The sequence below is a fragment of the Diceros bicornis genome, chromosome X (assembly GCF_020826845.1).
Source record: "Diceros bicornis minor isolate mBicDic1 chromosome X, mDicBic1.mat.cur, whole genome shotgun sequence".
NCBI classification, from domain to species: Eukaryota; Metazoa; Chordata; class Mammalia; order Perissodactyla; family Rhinocerotidae; genus Diceros; species Diceros bicornis.
The window spans coordinates 48,053,002-48,065,044 of NC_080781.1; the positions used below are offsets into that span (position 1 = coordinate 48,053,002).

Below are 12,043 nucleotides of genomic sequence, written 5' to 3' on the forward strand. Positions count from 1 at the left end.
CAGCCTTCAGCATTACCTGGGAACTTGCTAGAAATGAAAATTCTTGGGCCCAGCCCACATCCTACCAAATCAGAAACTCTAGGGGTGGAACCTTGTAATCTGTGTTCTAACAAGATCTCCAAGTGATTCTAATGCACACTGAAGTGTGAGAACCATGATATACTGGAATTTTAAGTGCTGTCACAAAATCTTGATTCTGTGTGAGGCACTTTTTCACAAACACTGTGCATTTTTCACACTCTAAAATGAGAACAATAATAATGGCTGGAATTGTCAGGACTTTCAAGCAAACTAAATGCAAAAATAACTCCACAGCAAATGGCCTTTTTGGTCACCATGAAATAGTACCTCCAGCTTCATTCCTACTGGGGTCATTAGATGAAACTTCTCTGTTCTCATTCCAACGCAGTGTAGCCAAGGCCAGATGTGAACATGCAAAAAGGACTGTCATTTGACAAAACTTGTGTAGGTTTAAAATAGTTCCTTACCCAGATCTCTAGGACCTATTCCTGAGGATCCAGGGGCATGTCCCATGTTCCTTGGAACCATATACAATCAGATAACTGAAAGGGGTAGTATGCTATGTGATCTTGGCAAAGTTACTTAAGTTCTCTCTGCCTCAATTTCCCCCTCTGTAAAATGGGGATAATGGTACTTGTAGAGTTGTTTCAGGAATTAAATGCCTTATTACATATAAAGTGTTTAGAACAGTGACTGTACCCCATTCATGTTTTATTATTATTATTACAGAAATGTAGACTAATTTTAGCCCCAAGCTCTTTCCTCGATTATCATTAATGGGAAAAAACTACTCCACTCTACTCTACCTCCACTAATATGACCCCTTGCCATTCGGGCACGTTCAGGAGCTTTGTAGATCAGAGAAGTCAAAGATAAACACTTTACATTCAAAAAAAGCAAATGAGGATATTATTCAGTCAGGTAGTCAGCAAACAACTATTGGGCCGACCCCGTGGCGTAGTGTTTAAGTGCGCACGCTCCACTGCTGGCGGCCCAGGTTCGGATCCCGGGCGTGTACCGATGATGCACCGCTTGTCAGGCCGTGCTGTGGCAGCATCCCATATAAAGTGGAGGAAAACAGGCACAGATGTTAGCCCAGGGCCAGTCTTCCTCAGCAAAAAGAGGAGGATTGGCATGGATGTTAGCTCAGGGCTGATCTTCCTCACAAAATAAATAAATAAATATTTATTTAGCAACTACTGTCTTTCAAGCACTGGATCACATCTGTGAGTAAAATTGACCTGTATTCTGCCTTCACAGAAAGAGGTCTAGTGGAAGAGACAGGTATAGAAAAAATAATCACACAAATGCATAGCATACCTAATTACAAATTATGATTATTACTACTAAGGAAAATCGTTCTGCCAAATGTGTAGGGAGAGCAGGGACACTCAGCCAGAATTCCTGTTCTTTGTCTTGAAAAGCATTGTCCTGAGCAGTTGGCAAATCTAGTTGAGGAGATGAGGCTAGGGAGAAAAATAATGAGCCATTTATGAAGACCTTTCCTGTAGAACGCACTAAGAGGTTTTAGCTTTTATCTTGAGGGCAATGAGACACCTCTGAGAAATTTCTGATTTTGGAATGATCAATCCTAGCTGAAGTGCATGAGAGCAAAAGTGAAGACAGGGAGACCAATTAGGAGGTTATTTTGGTAGTCTAGGTAAGAAATGATGTGAGTGGTTCATTACTAGTGTTACATATACAGGCTACTTAAGTATCTTTAAGCTGATGTGATTCAAGCAAATGAGTATTATAAGATGCTGATTTACGAACAATTCATCCTATTTGTTTTATTCTAATTATAGAAATGATAGAAATTTGTTATAGAAAATCTAGAAAACAGAGAAGTGTAATAAAGGAAATAAAATTCCCATAATCCTTCAACCACCTATAAATATAATCCTATGTCCAACTCAAACATTTTTTTTAATTATAAAAGTAACACATGCTCATTATAGAAATTTTTTTTTTTTTTGGTGAGGAAGATCAGCTCTGTGCTAACATCTGCCAATCCTCCTCTTTTTTTTGCTGAGGAAGACTGGCCCTGTGCTAACATCCATGCCCATCTTCCTCCACTTTATATGGGACACCACCACAACATGGCTTGCCAAGCGGTGCATCGGTGCATGCCCGGGATCCAAACCGGCGAACCCTGGGCCGCCGCAGCGGGGCGTGTGCACTTAACCGCTTGTGCCACTGGGCCAGCCCCTAGAAGATTTTTAAATAAAATTTTCTTATAATCTTACTGCTATCCTTTTTTAATACTTAAATTTGTTTGTTTCTGTGTTAAAATGTGTGGCATGTATGTCGAACAAAATTTAAATGATAGTGTAAGTGTACTTCTGTGTCCTGTTTTTACACTTAACATCATGAAATAAATATTTTCCATAGTCACTGAGAATTATTGAAAAACTTATATTTTAATGGCTGTATAATCTATCATATGGGTGTACTATTATTTAGCTACCCAGTATCTTATTGTGAACATCTTGATTCTTTCCAACTTTTCATTATTATATTGAAATCTGGGATGACCTTCCTTTGTCCGCATCTCTCCTTTTCTGGTAATGAAAATATTTATACTCACCCTCGCACTTGCTTACCTGGTAAACAATATGGGAATATTGTTCTCTGTGAAATAGCATCCCTAGGCTGGGAGCCCTTATCATTTTGCTCTAATCAACAAAGAAAACAAGTGGTTGAGAGTATGGAAATCATATTATATAAGAGATGGATTAAGCAATCAGGGATGTTTATGGGAGAGAAAAGAAGGTGAGACATTTGAGGAATGGTAACATTCTCTATGTTTCTCCAGAGGTCAGCCCCACGACTAATAGGAAGAAATCTTGAGGTATATTTCAGTTTAACATAATAAAAGCAAAAATTTATATAGTGCTTACTCTGTGTCAAGTACTGTTCTAAGCATGTTACAGGTACATGTATGAAGTTACATAATCCTTTCAATAGTCTATGAGGTAGATACTATTATTATTCCAATTTTATAAATGAAGACATCGAGGCCCAGATACATTAATAACTTGTCCAAGGTCACACAGCTAGTAAGTGATGAAGCCAGTATTCACACCCAGGCATTGTGGTTCTAAATTATTCCATTCTGCAAACTTCTATTGGATACTTGTCATATGACAAGCATTGTGCTCAGAGCTAAAAGTATAAAGATGATTCAACTACTGATGATTGAACTCCTGACCTCAAGGAACTGACAGTCAAATGGGGAGACTGCCGTGTAAAAAGATAGGTGTACTATAATGTGGTGAGATCTATGAGAGAAGTATGTTAGAGTGCTATAGGGGCCAAAAGAGGGTCCCTTAGCCCAAACTGGCGGTTCAAGGAAAATCTCCTGTAGAAGAGTGTTTAGAAAGAGTATAAGTCTTCCACTAAGTTTAGTGGAACACATCCATGTTCTATTAGCAATTCTGCCATGGGCTCAGGAGGAAGAGGCAGGCTTGCTATATATTTATTGATTCAGGGTTAGACCCTCCTCTAAACCAAGGTGTCTGGTAAAAGAACTCTGAATTGGGAGAATTGGATTCAATCATTGCTTGCTAAAGTTCAATTATTTATATTTCACCTTCATGATTTAGACCATATCTGAGTATCACATGTACCATTATTTACTTAATATGCTTCCTTAAATAAACTTATTTTACTCAAAAATTTTCATCAAAAATAGCACTAACATACATAGAAAACCAGTTTTACTCTTCAAAAATAGAAAGCAGCCGTAAAAATAAATGCATACTATTAGAAAATATTTATCTATGTACTACCTAAGATAATCCTTTATACCACTATTGGTATGCATAGCACATGTTGAAAAACATTGGATGAAAACCTCTTCAGGACCTTCCTACAGCAACATTCTGTGCTTGGGTGAATAACTCTTGCCTCCAATGTATGCCTCTAATGTTTTATTTTCAGCATATTTGTGTATATTCTTTCCACCTGTTGTTCACATAATCCTGATTGTTTCAGCTGTGCATTTATACCACGTAGACAGGTGTAGTTGCCTAAATCCCCATGACATACTAATTAGATTCTCTTCCTAGATCAAATCTCTTATCTCACCTTAGGAAGTGAATTACTACTGCTAATCTGCCTGCCTTACTCTTTTAAACTCACTGTTAGTCTGACTTGAGAAGGTAATGTCCTGTCATTGTGGCTTCATGGTAGGCTGCTCTAACTATATTTGTGATATTGACTTGAGAGGAAAGGACTACCACAATACAGGGCCATTTGGGCAAACAAACAGCAGAGGAAGGAAAGAGTAAAAGCACAGTACTTTGATAGGAATATTAGTGAAAATGTTTTAAGAAAGCACCAAAGACATACTCCTCTTCTTTCTTCTCTCCCTTTTACTTTCTGGGGAAAGTGATAAGACTGCAATGGGCAGAAGGGTGAAGGCCAATCTCCCATTGGTTTGGGGGACAGTGGGAGATGGACACAACCCCTCTGTTAGGGAAGTGAGACGTGCTTGTGGTAATGCAAGGATGATAAGCACAAGCCTGATTTTGGAAGGCCTTCAGGGCCCTGTCACCTCTCTGGATTGCTCAGTGATAAAGAGGTTCCTGTTCTATTTATACATTTCCTAAGACAATCTTGTATATTTGTTTAATATGAAAGCAAGAAGGCAAGTCTTTTTCTTGTACAGTAAGTTTCTTCCCTGACTCAGGAATATACATTTTGGGGACCAGGCCAAGGGTGTTATTCCTTTCCTGCAGATGAAGCTGAAGATTCCAGTTTTTCTGGTTTGGCTTGGTCGCTGATTATAAAGCCTCTTCCCTCCTCCAATTTATGGATGTGGTAGCATTTGGGGTCTAAACTGGTATGAAAAATCCATACATACCCAAACCCCTACCCCCAAAACACAGACACACACAGATATGCACACACACACACACACCCTCTTCTAGCTCTTTGCTCATAAAGTTAGAAGCCTAAGGCACAACTAAACTTGTGGGAGTTAGCAGGCCTGCTAGAGCTTGCCTGGGATGGTGCTTTGCCAGGAGAATTTCAAACCCTGGTCATCTGCTCCTGGACAATTGGCCATTCCTAAGCTGAATTTATTCATGCCTCTGAATGTCTCCAGAAAGCAGTTTAGTTATTAATTTTTATAAGTTGGTTTATTCATACATACAAGGATGGGAGTTATGGGAAACATTTTCCCAATATCTGTGGCAAGAAAGAGACTCAATCTAAAGCTAGTAGATTTAAGAGCTGCCATTGCTAAGAATAATAGTTATCTTTTATTGAGTGCTTTCTTTGTGCCAGGCACTGTGCTTTGCAGGCCATAATCTCATCATGGGCAGATCCAGGTTTTGTGAGGCCTGAAGCTTATACAACTTTGGAGACCCTCTTTAAGAAAAACAAACTGTTAGATCCCTCCCAGGGTTTTGGAAATGGCCCATTCAAATGAGGGGCCCTGAAGCTCAAGCTTTATTAATTTCACTGTAAAGCCACCTTTGCATTTTATTTAATCTTTTTGACCAATCTGAGAAGTAAGTACTAGTAGTATACCTTTAAAAGAAATAGGTAAGGAAACTGACTTTCAGAAAAGTGAAGTCACTTGCCCAAGGTTGTACAGCTTGTAAGCTAAGTCATTGTTTTTCTCCCACAATCTCCTTCCAGGCTCTCTCTTCTCAGCTAACTAGAGTTCTTTCTCCAAAATACCCTTATCCTTTTCTAGCAGTAACCTTGGCACTGTCCTCTGGGGTGTGTGAGGAACTTAACACTGGTTCCACATTAGCAGAGGGGCAAAAGGTCTCCTTCTAGCTAAGCTTGTGGAGGGAATATGCCCTCTGGGGAACTGCCAAGTAAGAAGGAAGTGGGTGAGGAGGGCAATTTTGTTCCCACTAGATCTGAGCTATGCACTGGTTTCAGCTAAACTTTTGTTATTCCATGAACAACAGTGACAAGAATGCAGGCTTTTCTGTTTATATACTGATTGACTTCCCTCCCTTCCCTAGACCAGCTCTACCCTGCTGGGCCCCTAACTTCGCTCTCCCCACTTTTTCTCAGTTCAACCTATTCTGCCCCACCTTCCTCTCAGCCCCAGCTCCCAAAGCCTTCTTTTTTGTTGTTGTTGTTTTACTGGGAGCAGGGAGGGTGGAGTGCTCTTACTGAGGCTTTTCCTCCCCTCCCTCCAGCCCTTAGACTGGGCTCCACCCTAGCAGCTTGTCAGCTGGCTTTCAAGAAAAGGAGGAGGAGAAGCAGGAGAATGAAGAGGAAGAGGGAAAGGGAAGAACAGCATCAAGTGGGCTCTGACACATGTGGTGTCTGCATATTTCTTAGCTGTTGTTTCATTAGGTTCCATGATTAATGTAACTCTTATACTCCTCATCTGACTCTTTGGTTATATAGAGGAAAGCACAGGCTGTTACTCCAAGTAGGCAGTCTCACTAAAGTTCAGGGTGGGATGGAAGGTGTTGAAGATATTGCATGTCGCTATTTGGTTTATTTCTTAAGTCAGCTAATACAAAGGAGAGCCTGTGGTGCTTCCTAGAAGGAGAGGGAAACTGATCATAACTTCTAGTTCTCCATACCTGCTTCCCCACACCTTTTCCTATGACTTATACAACACCAGCCACATGCTGGTTATTGATGTGTCAAGAAGCAAACAATATAAAGCAAAAGTCCTACCTTTGCCATTAACTGTCGTCATGGGATACATAGTTCTCTGTGAGCTATCTTTGAGTACAAATTTGAGACAGAAGCCAGTTCTAAAAGACTAAAGGGCAATGTGGACTAATGTGCTGTGTATGGTAAACTAAGGGCTCCTTCACTGGTGCCTCTTGGAGAAGATGGATGTTCTTATTTCCCCCCCTAACACCTAGCATGGTTCTTGATAAAGCACAAGTGTTGAATGCATTTTATAGACTAAATAGATGGAAGAATGGACAGGGAAGAATCTTCGGTTTGTTTTCCCAAGTTTCAATAATTTACTTGATGTTTTTCAAAAACTAAATTTGCCATCCGAGGTCTTAGTTTTCTCACAATTAAAGTTGAGGCAGTATTACTAAAACAAACAAACAAACAAAAAACTAGGGCTTAAAATAAATTAGTTAAGAAAGCTTTTAATAAGAATGTAAACTGTTGGGGCCGGCCCGGTGGCGCAAGTGGTTAAGTGCGCGCACTCCACTGTGGCAGCCCGGGATTTGCCGGTTCGGATCCCAGGGGCACACTGATGCACTGCTTGTTGAGCCATGCTGTGGCGGCGTCCCATATAAAGTAGAGGAAGATGGGCATGGATGTTAGCACAGGGCCAGTCTTCCTCAGCAAAAAAAAAAAGAGGAAGATTGGCAGATGTTAGCTCAGGGCTGATCTTCCTCACAAAAAAAAAAAAAAGAATGTAAACTGTTTAGCTATCTGCAGATGGATAGCTTCTTAAGAAGCCTTTCCAGATTGAACAAGGAACTCATGACCTTGCGGCACACCTAGCCTAAATAGGGAAGTCTAGTGACTGCTCTTTTCAAAATTTTACTTCAGTTATATGCTCATTTTCATCTGTGCATCAAAAAAATGCATTCATTCTTGATATAAACAGCTCAACGTAGTTTTATGCACTTGAATCTAACAGAAAGCTTTCCAGTATTGCTGAAAATAGTGTTGGTTAGAGTGGTGGGAATTCTCTGTTGAGTAGAACTCCCTAAATTTTATACATTGAGATACTAAGGCTCCATAGGATGAAGTGATTCATTTTTAAAGAATGTGTACATTTATCTATATGGTTCCATATGAAGACATCTTACCTTGTAAACTGGGCAGATGATGGTGAAAATATATGGTATAGTGAAATAGGGAGTTCTTTATAAACCCCCCACTACAGGGATATTCTTTCATTCAACAAATACATATGCATGTTATCTAATCTCTGTCCCTTAGTTTCCTTATCTGCCAAATGGGATAGTAATAATACCTACCCATAAGGTGGTCAGAAGGATTCAATGAGTGTGTGTGTGTGTGTATACATATATATACACATATACATACACACATACATATATATATATATATGGCTTAGAATAGAGCTTGGCATATAGTTAATGCTCAATAACTATTATTGTTGTTAATATTAATACCTGGTACCCGGTTACAGAAATGATAACACCCGGTGCCTAACCTTAGGGACTTCATAGTCTAGTAGGAGGAGGCAATTTTATCAACAAATATATACCCTGTGGAAGAGAAGGGCTCAGTGGAAGCAATGGTCAGTTCTGCTTAGATGAATTAAGTAAGGAGGGGAGATGATCTTCAGTTAGTCCTTTCAAGAAAGTGGACATACATTTCAGACAGAGAAAGCAGGGTGAGCCAAAGCATAGAGGATGGAAACAGTCTGGCATTCTCAGGGATTTGTAATATAAGGAAGGCCCAGGAAAGCAGCAAAAGATCTGCTGCTTGAGAGGTAGGCAGAGTCCAAATCACAGCAGGTTAAAGGATGAGTCCCAGGGTGCCGCCTTGGATGTTGGGGTGCATGGTGACGCCATTCATGTAGTTGGTGAACTACCTGGAGAAGAATAGAGTTTGGGGTGGGGTAGGAGACAACGAGATTATTATTAGACATTCAGGTAGAAATATCAAGCGAGTGGGCATATGTGTCAGGAAGTACTGGGCTCTGAACCTGTTTCCTTGTTTTAAAAAAGGGGCTTAGAGAGTATAATAGTACCTACTTTCCATGGTTGTTATCAGGAATAAATGAGAAATGATGAATGTAAAAGCACCTGGCTCAGTGGCTTGTCCATGTTAGGTGCTGAATACACAGTAGCTATTATTATTTCTCCTGTCTCTCTGCTTGGTTTCTTTTCTCTCTTCTCTTTCCTCCCCTTTAAAAGAATTGTGGTAGGGGAGAAGCACTGAAAAGGGTCTATGGTTGCTTCTGACTTCCTGGCCTCCTGTTAAAATGACCTAGAGAGGGACTTTCAGGCAAGGGCAAAGAAAACCTGGAAATGTGGCTGTTATCTTATGGCTTCAGCTCTACAGGGATGTTCACCAATGCCTGGCTGACAGGCAGTCTCAAGGGGTTGACAACTCTATTCTTAGAGGTATGGTATCTGGGAGAGTAAAAGAGCCTTTCCCTATTCACAATTCCAACTCCTCCTTCTTCGCCACCCACCCTTTCACCCTCACCTCCTTCCCTTATCTCTTGCTACAAAATGCCTCCAGCTCCATTCTCCTTTGCTCTTAGTCTCCCTGAGAAGACACTGTACTGTGACCTCACTGTCCTTGGTGGTGTCATACTGTTACCATGGAGAGCTAGGAGGATAAATATGCTTCCACTTGCTAGTTTTCTTGCTTTTCCCTTTCCCCATTCCTCTCTTCCTAGACAGCCCCCACTCCCAATCCCCGCATCACTTTCACCCTTCCTTGGTGAGTTAGCTTAATCCGAGTGGATAGACCAAGCAGTGTGCTTGCAAGCCTCTTTCTGGGACGGATAAGGAACTGAAATTGATTCGAGTTATACCCGCTGATGCTGGCCACCGAAAGAGGCCGCCGCCAGGGGCGAGACTAGAGCTCTCAGCCCAGGGCCCCGCCCTACACCCTCCCTTAACCCTCCCTGGTCTCAGCCCCACCCTTCTCCACCTCCTCCCACTCTGCACTCTCCTCTAGCAGCCGGCTGTCCGTTTTAAAGAACTCCACCCTCACGATAGTCACACCTCTCCTCGGGGTCTAGCCGGGGCGGAGACAGAGCCACCCCTCCACTCAGGTTGCCCAGCGAGCACTTTAGGCTCTGACCCGCATAGGCACGAGGTCCCCAGTGGGGCAGCTACGTGCCTCCAAGAAGTCTCGCCCCAGAGGACCCCCACTAGTCGTTGCCATTTTTCACTGAAGCCCCTGCCCTGGGCTGGGGTTGCCCCTATATGTTTCCACCAATCGTAGGCATTTGCCCCTCCTTCTTTCTTTTTAGGAAGGCGCTGGGGTGTGCAGCGGCAACAGCGTCAGTAAAGGACTCCCCTCGTGATATCTTCTCGTGGGTTCCTGTGTTGAAGGAGTGCTTCTCTGCCTCAACTTTGTATTCAAGTAGTGCTTTTGGATTTGGGTTGGTTTTCTTAGCTCCTACCCCCGGCCCTCTCCTCAAAGGTGTGTGGAGTTCAGAGGATGGGTGGAGAGTGGGCTTGGCCGGAATTGAATTGGTGGAGGTGAAAGGGGAACGGAGGATCCTCAGCCTTGTCCACTTCGGCCCAGCAAACCCATTTTATTTTTACAAGAGGAAAAGAGCTGCATTGGCAGCAGGGGGAGGATTCTGTTTAGAAAGTCTGCTTTGCTGGCCCCCCGATTTGGGGTTGGTTGCTTGAGAGCTTTGTTTTCCTTGTTTCGAGGGTGGCCCAGCTGATCCGAATCGACTCCTTCTTCTCTGGCCCTCCTCCCCATTTTCTAGCGAAGAGAAAAAGGGGAGGTGGGAGGCAGAAAAAAAGAAAGCAAGAGCGAGTCGCCTGGCGCGCTGTCAGACAGGGGCGGGTTGAAGGAAACGGCTGTCTTGCGATCAGCTCTGGAGTATGAGCCTCCCGGAGGACGGCATGAGCTCCGGACGCTTCAGGAGTCCCCAGCCACTGACATGGGCGGTAAGTGACTCTGGGATTGGAACCTATCTACTCCTATCTCCTCCGTCTAGATTCTTTCCCCCACCCCCACTTCCCTTTAAGGTTTTAGCAGCGGGAGTGGGGGGTTGGGGAGCGAAGTGTATGAACACTATGTGGAATCAAATGAAACTCAAAGGAAAATGACTTTGCTAAAGGGCTGAGCAAAGACGAGATAGGAAGGGGAAGGGTACTTTGGGGAGCCTAGTGTGAGAAATGAAGGAGGGCAAGAATGGATGGATTTGTCTAATTTAGTCCGCCCTAGCTGGGCGCTCTCATTTCTCCTTAAGCGGTAAGGCATGTCTTTGACTTAACCCCATATAACCAAAGTTGCAGCCAGAGAAAACAGGATTCAGAGCCCAACGCTCCCAGGTAACCCCCCTAAGCAGTAGCGAGTACTTAGAGATGCTTCTAAAAGAAAGGAGGAGCGGACAGGGGGTTAAGATTCGAGCCCAGGCTATTGGGGGCGCCAAACGGGGAGGCTCCGGAGGCAGCCGCTGGGGAGGAGCTGCTTTGGGCGTGCCGGCTCTTTAAGGAGGGGCTGGGCTTGGTTGGAGGAGGAAGCCTAGGCCCTGCCTTGGCTCTTTAAGACGTGGCCAAGGCAGTTGGTTCATCTGTGTAGGTGGAAGATTGGGCTGGATTGCTGGGACTCCTGGAGCGAATCAACTTGCAATGATCACTTGAAGAGTTCTCTTTTTGTGGTGGTTTTTTTTAACCCTAAGAATGGGGGAAAATATAAACCACAAATAAAATTTATTCTTTGGAAAAATAAATCCAAACAGATGGTCAAAGGAATGATCTGTTATTTACTTTGATATTGTCTTCATTGTAAAGAAAAGCATTTATTAAGCACCTGAATGATGTCACTCAGTGTGATAATAACTGGGCAAAGAGAATCATCTCTAAGTTTGGATTTGAAACTGATGGAGACTATAATGGTTTGGGGTAACAGAGAGATCTGCATTGAAACTTTAATACCACCACTTACTAGTTGTGTGATCCTGAGCATTGCTATTCTCCTCTAGAGAATGTGGATTAAAAATGTTATGTCAAAAGATATTTGGGTAGATTAAATACCATAGTGTATGTGACAGAGGCTGCCACTCCATGTATATCTTAGTTTCTCTTCCTTTTCCTTCTCAATTTGAGACTCTTTCCCTGGAGCACTGCTGATAGAATTAGTAGTTTGATGTCCTTAAGACATCTTTCAGGTGGGGTGAAAGGAGACCTCAGAAGATTGAATTAGCTTGTCCCTAGGCTGAGGCTAGAACACAGGTTTTGTTTGCTTCTGATTTAACATTGTTCCCACTGGACTTTAGCACCTCTGTGAGAAAGGGCCACTAGCCTGCCTTTCCCATCATTCTTTGGGCAACTTAACCAGGATGATATAACCAACAAGACTTTTGAACAGAACAGAAACCAGTGACTCA

The 12,043-nt window shown here is 42.6% G+C and overlaps 1 protein-coding gene across 8 annotated transcripts in view; it reads left to right on the forward strand.

Annotated features, from left to right (window-relative positions):
- The first annotated feature begins 9,726 nt into the window (after positions 1-9,726).
- The window catches only part of KLF8 (KLF transcription factor 8), a 62,759-nt gene continuing 60,442 nt past the window's right edge, over positions 9,727-12,043 (forward strand). For 2 of the 8 annotated variants that reach the window (XM_058535972.1, XM_058535980.1), the window contains exon 1: positions 9,729-10,598. In XM_058535972.1, coding sequence (XP_058391955.1) covers positions 10,533-10,598 — 66 coding nt within the window. In that variant the 5' untranslated portion in view covers positions 9,729-10,532. Of the gene's footprint in view, positions 10,599-12,043 lie in introns of all 8 variants that reach the window. The other 6 variants (XM_058535973.1, XM_058535975.1, XM_058535974.1 and 3 more) reach the window with 6 other exon arrangements.